Source organism: Micropterus salmoides, unplaced genomic scaffold (assembly GCF_014851395.1).
Source record: "Micropterus salmoides isolate LMB-PRFRI ecotype aquatic unplaced genomic scaffold, ASM1485139v1 Ms_hic_scaffold_11, whole genome shotgun sequence".
Classification (NCBI taxonomy): Eukaryota; Metazoa; Chordata; class Actinopteri; order Centrarchiformes; family Centrarchidae; genus Micropterus; species Micropterus salmoides.
In genome coordinates, this window is record NW_024040152.1 from 22,502,422 (window position 1) to 22,523,637 (window position 21,216).

Genomic DNA, 21,216 nt, shown 5'->3' on the forward strand with positions numbered 1-21,216 from the left:
AGATAGGATATCAACAATAGCCAACAGTATAGAACCTGGTATCAGAAGAACTGGTTTAGGCCAAAGAGTAGTGATGAAAGTGATATCTACATAAACAAATTTTTGTTTCTTTATTTTTTGGCTGACCTGGCTTCTGTGGGATGATATTCAGGCTCTATGTATCAACAATGTTGAATATTTTCTACTCATTATAGTCATTGATCTAACATAACTTTACATATTAAAGGAAGTGTGGAAAATGAAAAATTCTACCCTATTCAGCAACGGTCCCCATACAGACTTTATACTGTAGAACTCCTTAATTTTATTATTTTCCTTAAGATATAATTTTATACATGACCAGGTATGTGTTTTTGTTTTTTGTGTTTCCATGTCTGATATCATGTGTTTTAGTAACTGATGTTTCTGAAGCTTTCATTCTGTGTTTTCTGCCATGTCTCTGCTTTGATGTGATTCATCCCAGCATGTGAGACACTAAACAGCCTACAGGCTACTGTCACAGGCCTGTGTGTGTGTGTGAGTGTGTGTGAGAGAGAGAGACGTCTATCTGTCTCCTCTGACAAACTATATGTGACACACTGGTGGCAGACTAGACTGTCTTTTCTGTTGGTTAGCTGAAATTGATGAGGCAGTTGTGTGTGTGTTTGTATGTGTGTACTTATTTTTGTGCAACTGTGCCAACCTAAAGTATGTTTTGTATGCATAGATGTAGCACATGTGTATTATCGGGGAGAAGCAGAGCACATCGTCACGTAGCATTATGATCTTTAGGTCCATGTTGCAAAAATGGAAATACATAAATCAGTTTCATGTAACAACTCATCATCCTGTGCTACAAGTTTGCTGTTTCACTCTAATTATGTCCTCTTTCTCTCTCTTCCTTTTTCCTTTGTAATCTTCTTGTTGCAGCTCTAATGTATCAACGATCTCATGTATTGTTACAGTGATATGTTTTAACTATTAGCTGCAATCCATCTTTGTGCCGAACCGTAAATGAAAACTGTCACATGTATAGTTGCTTTGGCTCTGTACTCCAGCACATTGGATCTAAAATCAGTATGAGCTTGATATGCTGCCTTTCCGGCTTTTTAAATAAACAGTCTTAACATCCATATTGAATTAACAGTGAAGGAACTATAACCCTGATAATAGCACTTCTGTTACTTTCTAAATACTTACAGACCTTTTTTAGAGAAAGTTGCTCTATACACTCACTTGCCGCTTTATTATGTACACCTTGCCAGTACCGCATTTGACCCCCTTTTGCCTTCAGAACTAACTTAATTCTTCGTGCATACTTTCAACAAGGTGTTGGAAACAGTCCTCAAAGACTTTGAGCCAAATTGACATGATAGATGACAGATTTGTCGGCTGCATATCCATGAGGCGAATCAAGACTCATCAGACCGTTTTTCAATCTTCTGTTGTCCAATTTTGGAGAGCCTGTGTGAACTGTAGCCTCAGTTTCCTGTTCTTAACTGACAGGAGTGGCACCCCGTGTGGTCTTCTGTTGCTATACCACATCTGCTTCAAGGTTCGATGTGTTCTGCATTCAGAGATGGTATTCTGCATACCTTGGTTGTAATGAGTGGTTATTTCAGTTACTATTGCCTTTCTGTCATCTCGAACCAGTCTGCCCATTCTCCTCTGACCTCTGACATCAACAAGGCATTTTCGTCCACACAACTGCCGCTCACTGGATATTTTCTCTTTCTCGAACCACTCTCTGTAAACCCTAGAGATGGTCGTGCGTGAAACCAGCCTGTCTGGCACCAACAACCATGCCACGTTGGAAATCACTTAAATCCCCTTTCTTCCCCATGCTCAGTTTGAACTTCAGCTAGTTGTCTTGAACATGTCTACATGCCTAAATGTATTGAGTTACTGCCATGTGATTGGCTGATTAGCTGTTTGTGCAAACAAGCAATTGAACAGGTGTACCTAATGAAGTGGCTGGTCAGTGTATATGTAGTTTTATCTCCAAATAGAATTCTCTGAAGTTGTTCACTGTCTGTAGATTATAGTGAAGATACTTCATTATTGTATGTTACATGTTGAGAGCTCTGAGAGCTACAAATTAAATGCAGCCAAATTTACTGTACCAGGTTGACCTAAAGAAAAATAACACTTAATAAATTGATAGATAACATGCGGGAGAAAAATGTATTGTATTGTCTTTTTGGGTGGTGTTTCCCTTTGAGGTTTTTGTCAACAGAGATGGCATTGAAAACTGAACATGCACAAACATTGAAAAAAGCTTGATTTGTCTCTGGTTGCCCATTGCTGCTGCAGTGCGTGTTATACTAACCTTCACATGTTTGTCATTCTTTCTTACATTCTCTGTGAAACTTCTTCAGAATTCCTTGTTTGACCGTAGTACTATTGTGACCTCAGCATTCCTTGCTTGTGCTTTGTTTAATTTGAGGAGTGAAGAGTAACATTCTTCATTCTGGGAAAGGCTTGTCTTAGTACAAACTTCAACAGTTCCAAGTGCTTGTAAGTCAATAAAAACAATAAAAGTTGTTTTACTATATCACAAGTGGTGTGAACAGGTTCAAATTGGTCTTCCTGCTTCTCCTATACTGTAGGTCATTTATGTACTTGTTTGCAAGTCATTCCTTTTCTTGCATTTCTCATATTTAACTTCTTACTCTTGCTTTCTTGGAAACAACAGCATGTCCTTATTTATTGTGTGTGCGTGTACGTGTGTGTGTGTGTGTGCGCGCGTGTCAGAGGCATTGCCTGGTGAACTTTGGGAAGGCTAGAGAGGGCCTGGGGGGGGGGTTGTAGATTTGATGCCGGTGCACAGCGTTCTGTTATGGCAAAGACTGGAGAAGGAGGGCGGGGGTGGCAATGAGAGTAAAGGAAAGCATACTAGGTCAGGTGTATTGCCTTAAGATAGACAAACACACAGAGCTAGTGAGGCTTCAGCCCAGTGTGTATTCAGGGTGGTATATGAGGGTAATTGTTATTAAACTAGCCTAAAGAGATGCTCGGTGTGCTAGTGTGCTGGGGTCTTTGTCTGTAGGTGTGTTGTGTCTGTGTGTTTTGTCTATGTTTTTGTGTTCTATTTGTTTGTGTGTGTGTGTGTGAGAGAGAGGGGTCTGTCTTTATGAGTGTCCTTTTATTATGCTAATTAAGTTATAATTTTGGCTGCCTTGCCCAATATCTTTATTTCCTCTTTGCTTTTTGCTCTTTCTCTCTCTCTGTCTCTCTCTTTTCTGTTCTCCCCCCCTCCTCTCTCTCTGTTTCTCTCTCACACACACACATACACAAGGATGAGGCTGAATTACAACCAAGTTACATATTGCACCACATTCATCAGTCAATTATAAATTTCAGAATTTAGAAGTACTTCAAAACTTTTGGAACGTCACAAAACATATTGAGCGACTGCTGATAAATTCTTCAGGTTGGCCCAAGTAGTAGTTGAAGTATGACAATGCAACACCAGGGATATTTGAAGTCTGTATTCACCAAAATATTAAAAGCTTGATTACACTGGCAATGATAATGTAAATTGTACCTTTATGTCATTGAAGGCCCCCGAGAGTGCTGAGAATATTTTTTGGGTTGAAGGAATTTGTACAGTGTGAAAGTGTTCTATTTCACCATTTTAATTGTACTTCATTCTCCACCTTATTTTAGTGTTTACTCACTACCAGAATCTGCTCACCTTGCTTTTTCCTTCAGTTCCCTTTTCCCCACATGCACCCACACACACACCTATACCTCTGGTTTCTTACTGCAAACACACCTGCTTGCCCCGCCTCTTTCTGTTTCTTTCTCCTTGTTTGTGTCTGCTCTGCTCACTTTCTCCATCAGCAGTATGTTTTATAAAGTCGGCAAAAAGACACAGAGAGCTAGTGTTTTGGATTTGTCCATTTTCACAGCAGCATAAACGGGCGCATTTGGTGGATGCTTGTTAATGGCGCAGCCTACCAAATTGGTACCGAATGACATCTGTGCTGGTCTGTTCACTGTTGCTCTACCTGGGCCAAAATATCCACATTTTCCACCTCTTGTAACGTTATTCCAGATAACATCTCTCTCTACATAAAATGGGTCGCCAAAAATACTTTGGCAGCTGTTAAAATACCTTGGCGGCCTTCCCAAGTAAAGTCCATATGTGTAAAACATTGTTTTATATATATATATATATATATATATATATATAGATATAGATATATAGATATAGATAAACTGAATTGTTCTTAATCAGTCATTTTCATTTGATCAAATGTTCAAGTGGCCACCAATAATTCAAACATCATTACTAATTTGATATCATAGATTGTTGGAGCCAGTCGTATCATATTGTAAACTCTGGGGTTGTGATTAACATGATTTTCCTTTCTTTAGTGCAGCCAGGTAGGTAGTGAGCCAGTCTATCGGCTGTACCGATTTCCTCTTACACCTCAGAATGTAAACCTGATATCATTACACTTATAAAAGTATTGGACAGAAAGACATTTTAACCTATTTGAAAAGACAGGTGAGTACAGTGCATGAACAGACTGATAAGAAGTCAGGAGTTTAACGACTGACAAAAGTACCTTCAGCTGGTGCTTGTGGCAGAGTTTGAATAAGACGAGACTAGTTGTGTATGTGTATGAACATGAAATGACTGGCCTAGACCACTTTGTAGATGCTTTGTATAGGAAAAAGATTTGACAACTGCTCTGAGACAATTCTGGCATTTAAAGAGTTTATGGAGATAGTTGTTTTCTTTTTCAGTTTATTTTGTTCTTTTAACGTCACTTTCAACCTCACTTTCATCTATTCATCCTATCGTCCTATATGTCTACTTTGCTCTGTCTTCTTTCTCATGCTGTTAGCATATTGCTCTGTTTAAAGTATTTATGTTCATGCCTAGTTCCAAACTGTTCATTTGTTTAACTTTGATCTGTGTTGATTTTGTATGTGTCCCCACAACATTTAACCAAAGCCACCCCTAATCCCCTCAGTCTTTGTGGCAAACACTAAAAAGTTTGAGTCTCTTTTACTTTGGTTTTGACTTTGAGGGAAAAGAAAAATACCCAAACCAACAGGGTGTATTTTCTTCCTCTTTCAAGCAGCTTATTCAAAGAGAACCTCCAAAAGATCAGAGCATCTCTCTTTAGCCCTGTTAAATCACTCCCCGCAACCATTGTGTAGCAGGCAACAAAACAAAATCTCTTTCTACAAGGGGCTACAGAAGACTGCGTGTGTGTAGGGGTTTGTGTGTAACTGTTGATCTGATTTGAGTATCCGTGGTGGTGATTGTATGTTTGTGATAAATTGGCAATGTTTTTGAGCAAGAAGGCATATCATAGTCCACCATCCTTCTCACTGTGTGTGGAAATGTGTAAATAGGAACAATAGTTCAAGAGATACATGAAAAATTGAAACCGAGGGTGTCAGAGGGGGAGACCGTGGTGCATAAATGTACAATGAGTAGGAGAATGCAGTTGCATACGCCTGCGAGCCACTGCTTAACAGTGGGATTCACACACGACTGTGTATTTGTCAAACACTGTTGTAAATTGCACTAATGATGAAAAGCTGAAAACCGGTTGGGGGGAAAAGTTTTTCTGAAACAAGCAGCACCATCCAGTAGAAAGTACTTTGATGTAGTCACAAAACAGAGGACGCTGTTACAACATTCAGTGCAGGATGAAATGAAAATATTATGAAGCTTTTGCACTCATGGTTAGGACAGTTTGTCTTGTTATGTGAGGACTGAATCTTAACTACCCTGATTGACACTGACTGACTGTGTACACTTCATAAACTATTCATTAGTGTTTATGTACTGCTTATAAATGCTGAACCGGGGTTTGCCACTCGTTGTTTTAAGTTATGTGGTTATGACTGAGTATTTAAGTGCATGGTGATTACATCTTTATAGCAAGATCTGAGAACACCAATAACCAATGAGAGCCACATTTAATCAAGTTGAGACTGAAGTAGATAAGAGGTGTCCTACTGTTTGCCATCATAGCTGCTTTGATTGATGTCACACTGTACATCCATGGTTGTTACGTCACTGACTTGGTTCATTTACTCTTACTTCAGAAGTCAAGTGAATAAATCTAAAAATCTCCATAATATATTATATTGCACTGTGGAATATCCGACGTAATGCAATGTATTTTCAGAACAGTTTATGATAATCGTGTGTGTCCACATCATTGGCATCTGCTGTGCTTTGGCACTGAGTGGGTTTAAATGTGGCTGCCATTAAGACCACGTTCATGTTTAAGAACAATGTGGCTTTTTTGTAAATTATTTACTACCTTTACTGTCTTTTTAGTTCAGAATTGTAACATTTGCACTAGAACAGGTGTTTTCTAATAGGCCTATTTTTAGTTTTCATTTGTTGTTTGGTTCCTTTGACGCTGACTATTGGCTCCTTATAATTAATCTCATGCAACAGTCTGGCTGTTTTTCACTCTGGTTAGAAACATAATCCAGTTACATGGTAAAAAAGGCCACAGATGCAGTCAGAGATTTTAGATGATATTCGAGTGAATTGCTCCTTTATTTGTGATACAGATGGAAATGTTGATTACAATTCAAAGCCACAGTTCTCTCATTATCCTTGTTATGATGTGGATTAATTATCAATTAAACTCATGATCCCCTAAATTTGTAGTGGATCTGCTGTGTATCACTGGATGTTATTCTCTGGATGGTGAAGTAAATACACATCTCACTGTGCAAAGACACACACACACACAGGCAATGTTTGGTATTCTCTAGCGTTTTTCAACAGATGAAGAAAAAAATAAATCTAAATGCACACTCTCACATACGCAGATATGCAAGGAAAGACCATCAGTCACACAAGCAAAGACCATCACATATACTGCATGCAAATCAGCTTTTTCCACTAGTAGCACTGGTGCTTCCAACAGAATTTTTTAGGAGCACCACTTAAATTGACATGCAACTCCCTGGGGCCCTAAACAAAATCCTGCAAAGGGTCCCTCCTACCTGACACGTGAGCCATGCAAACCATTTGCCATTGCTGCACAGTCACACTGTGCTCCACTAGAATCCTCCCTGCTTTAAAATTGCTTTCTCCATCTGTCAGTCTAAAAACAAGTAGACTTCTACAGAACAGAATGTGGTATGAACAAACAATATTTATTAAATAGAAAATTTTCTATAGAATCTTAAGTCAATTAACTTAATTTATTAAATATTAATATTAACAGCAGTAAGAAAATTCTATTGTAAAATATATAAAATGTAGAAAATAATACAATTCAACGCTGATCTTTGACTCTGCTGCCTGGTAATTATTCCACAGTCAATTAATTTCAAATTAAAATTTTAATCAATTGTCAATGTCAATCAATTGCTTTCCATCTTTCATTAGTCCAGAGTTGTAACTAAACCTCCACTGCAAGACTAGGTAGTCATTATCTTGTTTTAAGTGCGCCTATGAGGTGTGCCATATATTGTCTGATCTGGGCCCCACGTAGGTTCATTTTGTTCATGTAAATATGAATGTTTGTTCACGGGAGCTGCATTTTATAAATACTGTTGTCCTTTGGCATTTATCAAACATATCAAACCAATTCTTGCTCCCTCTTGGGTTTTCACATTATATACAATGCTGACCTAAAAGGAAAAAAAACAACACCCAAATTTAGCATATTTGCAAGTTGCTAATGCTAATAAAATTTAGTAGCACCAGCTCCAAAAATAGTCACAAAATGGGACTAAATGGTCCCAGTCTGGAGCCCTGCAAATACATAACACACAGCTACTCAACTTCTCATTTACTCAATGTACTACATTCTCATATGTGTCATTGTCTATGCTGGGGTGTGTTCATGCATGATCATCCTCTTATTCACAGTTCATCAAAATATTAACATATACTGTACCTTAATCCCAGGTTATTGCTACTCGCTGGTTGTTCTGGTATGGATTAGGTATTAAGGCAGGCAGATCCATACAGATTCACATCATACCCATCTTTCTTGATGATGATGATGATTTCCCTCTGGATAAATAGAGAAATTTGTTTGCATCTGTCACCAGATGAAAATTAGTTATTAAAAATTATAGTATATATGTATATAACAACTAATGGTCATTAGTCAGTAGTTGATGGTTAACAGAATGATAAAACCTTATTAACAGACAAGTTCTGTCTTTTACACATGCTTATGGATTTTAAGCTCACAGCAAAGACATACGTACAATATGTCTTCAGTCGAAAGGAGCAAACAGAAGGCCCAAATCAAATGTTCACCATCCAGTAATAATGTTCAAAGGATATTTTTTCCACCCTCATTTTCTGAAAATGTCTGTTTGCAGGAAACAGTGATTTATTTGGTCTCCTTTTAAGTCTGTCAGCATGCCTGTGCAGGTGCTGTCTCTGTTGGAACACACATGTACACACGCAGTTAAATCAGTTAAAAAAAGAAAGAAAGATGAGAGGGAGTTATAGTGGAAGGAACAAAGAAAACGCCCAGAGATAGATAGGGATGGAAGCAAAAGTATAAGGAAGGATAATGCAAAGGAGGGAAGAAAAGAGCACAGAAGAAGAGTGTCTGCAAAAATGGAAACACCCTGAGCAATGTGTCAGTGCCATGACTTCTAAGGCACTGCCACATTTCTAAGGAAATGATCAGTCAGCACTGTTTTACTGTGCAGGGCTCATAACTGACAGAGCTGAAATGCAAATACTGCCCATTAAGCCTACAGGACACTCTGTTCCCAGCATTTTCAACTGTATATTGCTGATTCTGAAAACCCAGGTGGTTTATGCTCTGCAGCACTGTTTCCTGAATTGCTGCCTGTAGTTCCTTACATGACAAGATCACTGGCAATATGTGCAGAATGCACTGAAGATGAATTGTACATAAATCAGAACACTTCAGGAGAAACATTAGGTAGTGTTGTTGTACTTGAACGGTCTTGGTCTTGAGACCGGTCTTAAGACCACTTTTTGATGTCTTGTCTTGGACTCAGTTTTGTCTCGGTCTCGGACATTGAGGACTCGGGATTTTATTTCAAGGCCATAACTTTGGGAATATCAGTAAATTCCGTTTGCAATGTCAAAATTATTTGTTAACATCCTAACTTTGATAGGATGTAAAACGTGTTGCTTCAAATACAACCAATAACCCTAAATAAAAATGTGTTGTTACCGTTAACGACTGTCTCCACGATGGTAAGCATGGAAAAGTTGAATAAAGATATACATTAATTTCAGCTCTTAGGGTTTGTTTGTGGGTGTTTTAATGGGCTCTTTCAGATCAGTTTGAGAAGTGCCTATGATCTTGTTCCACATTTCATTTTGTGTCACGGGGTGGTGATGGTGCAATGGATGAGACACATGCCTTTGGTGTGAGAGACCCAGGTTCAATCAATGTAAATGTATCAATGTAAATGTCATGTAATGTGGGGAACTGGTCTTGGTCTCAGCCCCTAAAAGTCTTGGTCTTGTCTCGGTCTCGATAAACTCTGGTCTTGGTGTTGACTTGGTCTCGGTTTGGGCGGTCTTGACTACAACACTAGCCACACTAACAACAAAGTATTGACTTTGTCCATCTACACCATGTACATGTAAAAATAAATGTACGTGTATCCAACCATGGAGCGTAGCATAGTATATTTGTCAAAAAGAGATTGTCAAGATACTCGTCCATGAGAGACAAGTGAGAGAGATTTCTCTCTAAGTCAGTCATGAGTAGGTTTTATTCATGCCTGCAGTACTTTCAACAAAGTTCTCTTCTTTCTCCTTCTTTGAGTCAACAACATTCTTTAAAAACAAATTACTTTCTGTCATTATATTTCTGTCAGTAAATTTCTTTTGGGAGACCTTGTTGTAGTATTTGATTTTCTGATGCCCTGAATAGACTGTTTTCTGTAAGCATTTGAATTGTATCCTGTATAGCCTTGTGTTTTTTTCCTTTCATTCAGTTTTCTCTTTTGTAAGGACGGGAGTCCTTATAGTTGTCACTATCCTCTTAGCCAAAGTGCTAAAACTGAAGTGGCTCAGGAACCTTGAGATTGTAATTAAATGGTGAACTGCACTAACAGAAAGCATGAAAAAATATGAAAGCGCAAAACATGATTGAATTGGGATCTTGATGAATAGAAGCATATTGTATGACAGAGACAGCTTTACGATGACCCTGAGGGTCAAAACACAACATTGTTTCACAGAACATAACAACATTTTACAAAACACAACATTTCTGTAAACGTCATTTTACAAAACAAGAAAAAAACAACTAATTTTGCAAAACAGCAACATTTCTCAAATAAAACAAAATTTCACAAAACACAATAACATTTTACAAAAATGGCATTTCAGATTACGGCGACAGTTCAATGTAATGTCCAGTTTCTGTTGTGTATTACGGTACTCTCAGCAGTGTCCTTGCACAAATTTTAAACTGAGTTTAAAAGGATGGAAGAGGAGATTGAAAGGGAATATCATAAAAGAGGTCGGTCAAATTATGTAATTCTACTCTAGCTATCAGCAGGTCATTCTTATCAGAGCAGTGTGAACCTAGACTATGTGGTTGACTTTAAAGCAGAAACATGGCCTCTGTGTTAAAAATGGGACAGTAGTGCGAATGCTTCGTGAACTGAACCCACACGTAACCTTGTCGCGGACACGTCATAAGTATATTAAATGCGCGTTCTATTCTGTTCTGAACGACAGACTACAGGGAAGAAGCCAGAGCAGGAAATTGAATTTTCAAGGCGGAGCTTTTTCAGTTAAGCCAAAGGCCTAAATGATTGGCCAATTAGCCATCTAAGCAACTTCTGTCTAGCTTACAAGAGCGTCATCACTTGCCTGAGACTGAAACAACAGCATATGGAATTAGTGTGTCAAAAATGTGGTTCTTACAGCTCAGTTGAAGCAAATAACAATATTCTAGCAGAACAATATGAGAAAGGGGTCGCAATAAATTTTACCCTTGAATATGTGAGTGTAAGAGGGTCAGTGTTTCCCACAGGATTTTAAGAGACTATGGTGGGGGGGGGGCATGCCACCCCAGAAGAAACTTTTGTACATTTTAAAGTTGAATGCAGTAATTTGATACAAAATTAAGAGGCTATCGATGAAGAACTTTGCCCTATTGTAAACAGTGTTGTGCTATAGAAAACTATTTAATCATAAACCCATTTCATAGCTATAAACAAAAGTCAGCAAATTTATTTAATGTTTTTCCGTCAACAAAAAATAAAGATTAGAAAACAGAATAAGTAATTTCCCTATTTTATTGTTGTTGTTTTTTACTTTTAATGGATACATGTATTATGTTTTTATACTTTTAGTGAATATAATGCAATAAATCTTTCTGTATAGACACCTTATTTTGAAAACCAGGCGTTGTCACATGTGTATCCTTTCACTAAATTCATCAAGGCCGACCCGATTTGATAAATTATGTTGTATGTGGTTCTCGTATTTCATAACATGAAGACTTAATAGCCTCTTTTCAGTTAGGACTTACATACTGCAACACTTGTCTTTGTAAAGAGAGAAAATTACAGGATGAAGTCGCTAACCTGCCTGTCAGCTCGCACTAGTCCGTTTCAGTTTGGGCACAGCTAGCTCAACTCACAAACGAGTGACAGAAATAGACCTTTAACGTTACTGTAGTTACCTCAAAAGAAAAGTGTTTGTCTCGAGTCTGATGCAAAAGTGTGTGAGCGTGCGAGCTGACAGGAGCGCGGAGCAGCGCCCACAAAACAAAACGTTAGAGGTCTGAAATGTTGTTATGTGTAAAAATATTTTCAGTTAATTTTGAAACTATGGCGGCCGCCATGGTCCTGTAAATTAATGGTAAACACTGAGGGGTTCCAATCTGTAAAATAAATCAAAACTTTTTTGCCGGCAAAAATATCTTACAGAAAAATATAAATCTTACAAATGACAAAATACAAATATCATACCGCTCTATCAGTTGTTTTTAAGTGAAATCATACCGCTTTTGACTGAAAAGCACATCAATGGCAAGTGTAAAAAAGACCAAAGCCACTTTTGACTAGTGTAATCCGACTGAACCAACCAGAAAGAGATGCGGAGATAGAGATGGAAGGTCCGAAATGATTGCCAGGGATGTTTATCTTGTTGTTTTTTTGGGGTTATGGTGAGCATATGGCTTAGGACATGCACAGATGGCCGCGTCTACAGATAAAAACACATTTGCGCAAAAGATGCATGAAAGGCCAATTTTTCATTAGTTAATAAGCTTGTATGTGGTTGTAATTTGTTGACTGAGCAAATACAGTTTAATAATTTGTCTTTCTCTCTCTCTCACTCTATGTGTAGGTAGGGGAGAGGCAACATGTGTTGGTGACAGAGGAGTCATTTGATGCACAATACTATGTGGCTCACAACAAGTTCTACGAACAGGTAAGGTAATTGGTAAAATACAAAAATAAATGACCTAGGTGCATTCTCCATAGGGCATATGTGGATCTCACCACCACATTTTACTTTGTGGACTGATAGCACATTCACAGACAACCACACATTTTGACCACATCAGTTTCACATATACTAAAAATCTATTCAGTATATTTAAATTTCCCCAAAAAGAAACTTTTGAAAATTACCGTAGTACTGATAGTGCTTCAGTTATATTTACTCAACATATTTAACTTAAAAGATACTGGTAATAACTAATACTTTCATTGTTTGTTGTCCTACATTTGGTAATCAAGGTAAGTTGCACTGGCTTTTCAGATATCAGCGTCTGCTGAAGCACAATTCAGCACGCTGGATGTTTGTTGACATTGAATGAATCCTAAAATAGTTTAGCTGGCTTGCACTCTTTATCCACCATTAAAACATACAGTGAAAAAGCCATAAATTAATCTGCATTTTATAAAAATTTTTCCGTATGTGAAGCTAATCCAACGCTTCCTCATTTTCACACTTAGCAAATAAGATCAGAAGCTTTGCTTTGCATGTCACAGGAGTACTCACAGCAGGTGTCAGAAGCTTAAGCTTGTATTGACTAAAGTAGGTTAGCTATAATATCATACATACTCACAAATACACACACACACCCTGCGGTGGTCATGAGAGCAATTGGCGGCCGATAGCGGCAGTACTTTTTGCTTTTTTTACTGTACTAACATTAAGGTCAGCCCTAAAGACATGAGCATTCCATCCAACACACACAGCTGTTCACGTACACACACATCCGCGCGGCTTCAAAGACCCTCTCTCAACCTGTGAAAAATTCACTTTAAAACATCTTAAAATAAATCAATTTCCTCCTGCTTTAACCATCATCAGAAACATGTTTGAAGTTATGCTTTTTATTAGCAGGGAGGGCAGGGGATGGTAATAATTTTTCCTCCCTTCCACTTTCCTCTCCTCCTCCTCGTCCTCCTTTGCACCTCCTTCTGCAGGCTATAAACTTAAGTTACAAGTGTCACTTAGTTCATGTGTGTGTGAGTGCACACTCCTTCATGTATGTGTGCATTTGTGCATATGCAGGCTTGTATTTCATGTGTATGGGACTCAAGAGGAGAGCATGTTGACGTGTTTGATGTTTTCCCTGTCCATTTTTTTTTGGACATTAGGTATTTGGCATGTACTCCTAAATCACTCTTTGACTTTGAAAAAATAACTTGAAAAGCTATGTACCAATATTTTCCTGATTCTGTCCCCCCCAAGGGATCCCTATATCATGTATACTGTATGTCTATATCCACGGGACACACAGACACATACAGAACATGAGCTTGTATACACATTACAAAGGTCTGACCAACAGTGCAAGTTGTCTTTTGAGAACCTCCTGTCATTCTAGCTCACTGGTATGATTATTCAAGGAACTAAAAGTATTTGTTTTTTGGTGCTGTATTGTAATCACAAAGGTTAAACTTGACCGTACATCACTGTGGATAACTGCATCTTAAATATTTTATAAAAAAAGAAAGTATGTAGAGTTCAGTGCAGTTGGGGGGTTTGGGTGGTTGAGGGAGAAAAATGGTCGTAAGGTCTTGGTCAGGAAAGAAGTGAAAAGAGTAGTAGCAAAAAAGAGGACAGAAAGAGGTGGAGAGGGGTGGGAAGTGGGGAATAAGGTAGAGAGAGGTGTGAGTGTGAACAAATGGCCTAGTTTCAATTTTACACCATCAGATGGATATCTATCTTGACGGGTATAATAGGCACCCAACCCACCTGTGTGTGTGTGTGTGTGTCTGTTAGTTGCTGAGTGAGGAAGTAGGATGGGGGGGTTTCCAATGAAATCGGACAAGCTCTTTCATCATTTAATCACCCTGTAATGGGCCTTGAATGACCCTCACCTACACACTCACACCTCTCTGCTCCCAGCCTGGTTGCTGGCTGCTTAGACACACATACACACACAAACACACACACACACACACCCTCGCAGTGGTCAGAATGTCTAGTAGCAGGTGTGTTGATGAGGCAGGCGTGGCGCTGGCTGTGTGTCTTTCTGGCCTGTTCTCCATCTCCTATCGTATTCCACCAGCTGGATAAAGACTGACAGATTAACACTGTGCCAGGCTTTCTCCCGCCATCACAGCAGTAACACTACCTACACCAGTTCAAATGCTATTGTCTGCCCAGTCAGTAGCTTAGCCCTACAGAGTCATGTAATGGTTAGACAGACCACCAGATGATCCCAGTCAGCAAGCAACCACCCTGCTGAAGTGTACTTGGGCAAGACATTCCCAGCAGGTCCAAGGTTACTGTTCTGCTGCTCATCCTAGCCTCTGATCTATGCGTGGAAAGATGCAAAAAGACAGGGATAAATAAATTGTCACATTATTAGGGCCCAAGCATGAAACATGGAACTGCCAATCTTTCTGCCAATGGAGCGTATTTTTGTCCCACGAAAATGTACGTGTTATGTGTTTTTGTGCATGGGCATGGTAAAATGTCTGATTAGCCTAAAGTCCAGCCCCCGGACCCTGTTTCTCCGAAATGTCCGAAATTTTTGTGGCACATATATCATGTCCGGTTGGAACAATGCCCTAAACCCAACACTAAGCCCACCATTTTGTATTTTATTTTAATTTTGAGATTTACAGGTTCCGTACACAACAAAGAATTGGCAGCCGTTCTTTAGCACCACATAGGATACATGAAGTGATGTTTAACTGCTTTTTGAGGAATTAAAAACACAGGATAATTCAGAGCCATGCTGATGACCTCTGGCAACTGCACCGTGGCCACAGTATGCTCTAACGTGCATCACGACGTGAGGGCCTGTCCAACGCTGCTTGCAGCTTTAATTGTCATTATTAGTAAAATATACACATATTGTCTTTAAACTTGTGTAATAATTGAATTACTGTTTCCTAAGGAAATTGTCAGTGTAGTGTCAGATGGTTTTCCATAAATGCTAAGCTGTGTTCATGTCTGTTTATTCAGAAAGGATAGCATCACTTTTCAAACCCTACAGTGAGCACTCATGTACAGGGAGCCTTTTTCTTTTCTTGGGAAGTAGAATAAATCGTAGAATGTTTACAAAGAAAGCCCTTACTGAAGTTTTGATTATAATTTACACAAGCTCTTATGACTAGTTTTAGATCCTGCCCATATTCACAACACCATTCATTCTATTAGTGTTTACCAGAACGATTGAATCTGAAAGAAAGAGCTGAAGAAAAGAAGTAAATCAGTACTCTAACCGAAATCAATCAGTCTGTCAACTTTGTGGTTAGTTTGAAAATAGTTTTGAAAGAAAAAGCATTTGCATATGATCTTTATTTACAGGGGTAAGTCATTAAGAACAAATTCCATTTCACACTAAGCCGTAATTATAACTCTTTGTTTTCTCTTCCTTCCTGCTGTGATCAGCTGAGATTTATGGTTGCCATGGTGAAATAATAAGACAAACCAGCATATCCCAGTGGTTCATCTCACAGCTCTTGCTGTAGTTTTTGACCTTGAGGGCTTCCATAAATGGAACTGAAAACATTCCTGTGTGTTTTGGGTTTTTTTTCTGTGCGCAGGCAGGGACTAGCTAAATAACAATGTGGGGGAGTATTGGGGAAAACAGTTTTGAACAGCGGCTAATTGACAGATGTGGAGAAACATGCAGAGGGTTTATTAATTGTTGGATCGGATGTTTATATAGGTATACCTGTCTAGGTGAATGACAGCAAGTTGCTGGAATTATCTCTCTGGTTACTACTATGCAGTCACTAAATAACACGTTACTTTTGTCCTGTACCTCATAAACCTTATAACTTATTATCCATTGTGCTCTATTTCTGAAGATTTGTCAATGTGATTTGATTTATTGTATAGCTTTTGCAGTGTAGGTTTATTTCCACTGTTGCTGCTGCAATGAATGCGATCACAAATGTTCAATAATGTTTCATTGTGCTTCTTTCTCAGAGCTTTTTAAATGTGCAGTGATGTAATGATGAATCTCTCCTCATGTGCAGGTGCTAGTACCTAAGAGGGTAGAGTTCAAAGGGAAGATGATTGAGGTGTACATCTACGAGGCAGGAAAACACTTCCTGAAAGGCCAACCAATAGAAGACAGTAAGCCATTCACTCCCTCTATTGCTGCACCACTTCAGAAAGGAGAGGTGTCTGGCCTGATGCAGGTAAACACACACAAATACATGCATATCTGCATACAGACATAGTTGAATGCTCTTGAATCATATTTCTTCCTGATTCATTACTACAGCACTGTAAATCAAAACAAATGCACAGTGAGTCAAACAAATCCGTGTATGTAAACACATCATGGCTGTACTGTGAGAAGAATACAACACAACAAATGATTTTAATTATAGTGAACTATACTTTCATGAGAATAACCTTAAAATAGAGTTTACAAAGTAGCTGGCATAAAACAGAAGAAATTGCACACCATATGTACTGGAAAAAAATAGACAGCCTGGAGGTAAACATAATTTCAGTAATAAATAAATAAAAATAATATGTAAATCATGTCAAGTATCTTGAATGGAAAGGATCCTGAGGAATGCAGGTACACGGGTTCAAAACACTTTTCAAACACTCAGCATTTACACTATACCGTGCATTTATTCAGTAGATATGAGTATTTATTTCTCTGAAACAATCTGATCTGGATAAATGGTCAGTGAGCCAATAAAAACATAACTGATAATCTTAATCTTAATTGTAGTTTGAAGTCCATTTGATGCAATTTGATTCAGCTGCAAATTCATATCCATTCACCTCAGATTAAAACATTCTTTTTGCATAAATGAAAGTCTACACGTTTTGATGTTTTAACTGGTTTTAAAAAATGAAATATACATTTTGCTTGTATTTGTATTGAATTAGCAGCTATGAGTCACTGTGATTTTTTTTGCTGTGGCAGAAATAAGTCCCAAGAGAAAATGCAGTCAATCATCTGATTGCTCTAATTACTCTGCTGCAGCTTCCAACTACAAAACTACAAAATGTATTTTGGGATACCTCCAGTTTTAGGCTACTTTAAGCCTGACTTCTAGCTGCTAACTAGTCTGGACCAACTCAGCTGTGAAGAGTAGTATTCGGCGTAATAAATAAAAAGGATTTTGAATTTTTTTTCTTGTGGCTGAAAACACAACACACAGCCTTTTAGTAACAATTATACTGCAACTTGAGCTTATCTACACATTTTATGGCTGACTAAAATAACTTAACTACCCCCCACACACAGAGAAAGACTCACTTTCACAACAAACCCGATACTCCGTCACACACACAGATTACCCACAAAGCCTTCCTTGAAGGGGAAGGTGCCCCCGGTTACACACAGGTGAGGTGCAGTTAGGCTGTGGGTGTGATAACCAGAGGAGAAAGAAGTTTTCAGATCCATTACTTAAGCAAAAGTACTAATACCAACCTCACTTTGAAAATACTCCACTACAAGTGAAAGTAAACTTATTACGGTAAAAGTATTATAGCAAAATTGAAGTAATCATTTTGCATTAAAATGGTCCCTGTCAGCATTTTACTATTATATATGACGTATTTGTATTAATATTACTGCTGTATTAATGTGGATGTTGCATTTTACTGCTGTGGATATTTAAGATTAAGCTCATTTTAACTACTTTATACACTGTTGGGTAGTTTAATCTATGGCAGTGCCTCTTATTCTACAAGATAATAAAGTTAAAATGATGTTTGCACTGTTTGAGAATGTACAGTATGTTATATAAGACAAAATGTCAATCAAGTTATATATATATATATATATATATATATATATATATATAACTTCACAGTGAGTACCCAAGTCCCAAGCTCACTAACATATGTTTGACTCTTGGATCAATTTGTTGCATGTCTAAGTAAGTATTAAGTAATTTTGTCTTGATGATATTAGTTCAGTGCAGGCTATATTTCGCAACTTTAAATCAGTTGCCTATGTAGTGTGTGTATGTGAGTGTACATGTGTTGACCAGATACAGTACATGTATTCAACAGAACGCATACTCTCATCTTCAGGTAATGAGAGGACCTAACCTACATCTGTCAAGCTGTCATGTGTTCTTTCCTTTTCAAAACTATAAAAGTTGAGTTTACAACAGGCTATTCAAATTTTGTTCAGTCAGCAAATAAATGAGGTGTGTGTCTGTGCTTGCGTGCGTGCGTCTGTCTGTCTGTCTGTCTGTCTGTCTGTCTGTCTGTCTGTCTGTCTGTCTGTCCACATTTTTTTAATCCATGCTCGCTTCTACAGTTTGTGGAAAAGCACCAGTGTACCAGGCGTGAGATAAGTAATTTAAGATAAGCTGCGGCTTGCTAAACTGTCCTCTGTATTCCTTTCCACCACATACACACAAAGACACACGCCAGATACTCACACACACACACACACACACACACACACACACACACACACACACACACACCATGTTAATGTATCTGTTTCACTGCATGTTATTTTTCACTCTGACCAGCTGTAGCTTATAGCTCAGGACATGGAGCCACAGAGCAGAATATGATACGCTTTCTAATTTCACACTCCATCAGCCTTTACTACTAGACAGAGAGGGAGGGGACTAAAGGAACAGAGACATGGGTGGTGTTGGGGGGGGGGGGGGCACTGACGAAGAGGAAAGCAAGCAGAGCGAGAATTGGATGGCAGAGAATGAGATAAAAAGAAAGTAAGAGAAAGCGACACGTCACTTGGCAATGAAAAGTTCAGCAGTGAGGACTAGACCTTGTAAAGCTAGTTGTCTCATAAAGTCTGCAGCCTATCCAACACACACTTGCATTTGCACTAGTTCTATATTCTTTGACATTCTTACGAAACATGCCCAGGCCCTTCATTTGTCTGGGATTGATGTAACAACACATGCACTCTTGCACATGAAAATTGACGTAAAGTCATGATTTCCACCTTCAATTGGCTCTACCAGACAATTTATGTAAAGATCTAAAAGGTGACAGAGTGAGAAAAGAGTGAGTGAGTATTTGCTCTTCATTTTTTTAGAATGGCAATAGCTGAATAGGACACATTATCAGTTTGTGTCTGTTTTACACTATGTGAACAACTATGTGCTTTGTGGTTTTGAGGGGTATGTATTTAATATGGCTATTTGTGTAAATGGGTAAAGAGTTAGTGGTGTACTGGTTTAGACTACCATAAGACTGGCAACCACTGCAAAAGAAATTCATAGCAACAGCAACAAAGGAGAGTTAAACTAAACATGCAAGTTTCTAAGGTATGGTTTAAAATGCAATACGGTCTAGAGCCGCAATAAAATCATTAATGCTTGTCTCTGCTGTCTACAGCATTTTGGCAATTAACGTATTGTTACATTAAGTGATCTCCAGTGATGGTGCCAGTGATCTGTAATGCATAGTCCTTATAACTTGCATTGTTGGCTCTAAATGACAGCAGAGTGGCACTAGAGCACAGTGCTAATAGATAAGTAACCTAATGGGTTGGAAACACAGCTGTATCTGCAGGCTACACACACAGACACGCTTACAATACTGCCCTCTTGTATTTGTGATGTCCTTGACAGTCATGTGTCCGGTCTCTGGATTCATCATCATTAATATGTTGAACAGATCGGATTATATATACGCATGCACACGCATGCATTCATTACAATCTGACACTAGCATACCCGTGTATACACACAAATCTAGGATATACATTTGTGCACACACACTGGTGGATGGCCTATACATATTATACAAGACCATCTATTTTCTGTGAGTCTCTGCGGGGGTCAACCACACACTGAGCAGAATGTGTATGTGTGTGAGATGAATGAGTAATTAGGCAAAAGCCGATAGATGCTCACCCCCATGTCTTGCAGCACATTCTATAATTACAGGCTTTTGGCAGAGAGCAAGGGAAAAATAGAAGTATAAAGGATCGGGAGGAGAGAGATTGTGTGATGAGGTCCACGATAGCTAGATAGGATGGAGTCCGAGCTTTGTCGCTTCATCTAAGATGCAGAGGAGTGTCGTAAGAGAAAGTGAGAAATAGAAAAACAGTGGTAGATAAGTGGGTGAATGGCTAGGCAGAGGAACCCACTGAGGTCTGTAATGTCAAGAAAGGAACAAAGTGTGAGAGCTATCATTTCAGAGATGGAGAGAGATGATTGCACACCAGCCAGCATCCATACTGATGAGTGTGGGAATGAAGCAATATGGCTGGATGGATGGAGTTATAAAGCAGTGGCGTGTGAAAGCTTGTGTGGATGAAAGGACCTGAAAAGTGGACAGACAGATATGGATGCATGGATGTGAGATGCGATTGCTTAGATGAACAGTTAATGGATGAACAGATGCCTGGAAGTGTGAATGTATCGACATGTATAGGAATTATGGATGACTATTGAGGATGGATTCATGGTTCATCTAATGGTACACTGCTCCTTGTCCATGTGCCGAGAGGGGGAGGAACATATCAAACCCAACATGCAACTCCTGATTTATTTAATCAGATATTAATTGGAAGTTTCGGGTTTTACTGTCTAAAGTTTGTCAAGCTGCTGTACCACCATTTTTAAATCAAGTATTTTCTTGTTATTGGTGAAAGTAATTACCAACTAAGGTAACACTACCTCTGATCGGCCGACTTCACACGCTTGCCTGGATTACATTCCTTGTTTTCCACCAAGACTAAGCTAAGGAACATCTTTTCTGTGTGGATGGGGTTTTTTCTGTTTACTGAAGGTTAGGTTTTAGGTGCCTCGGGTCCTCACAAATCCCTGAAAACATCCTGGTCAGATGAACTAAAGACTAGAATCGGCCACTAGGAA

At 38.7% G+C, this 21,216-nt stretch overlaps 1 protein-coding gene across 2 annotated transcripts in view; it reads left to right on the forward strand.

Annotated features, from left to right (window-relative positions):
• cdkal1 (CDK5 regulatory subunit associated protein 1-like 1) overlaps positions 1 to 21,216 on the forward strand; it is a 287,599-nt gene that overhangs the window by 251,015 nt on the left and 15,368 nt on the right. For both annotated transcript variants that reach the window (XM_038711895.1, XM_038711896.1), the window contains 2 exons: positions 12,299 to 12,382; positions 16,408 to 16,572. In XM_038711895.1, the coding sequence (XP_038567823.1) occupies positions 12,299 to 12,382; positions 16,408 to 16,572 (249 nt within the window). The remainder of the gene's footprint in view (positions 1 to 12,298; positions 12,383 to 16,407; positions 16,573 to 21,216) is intronic.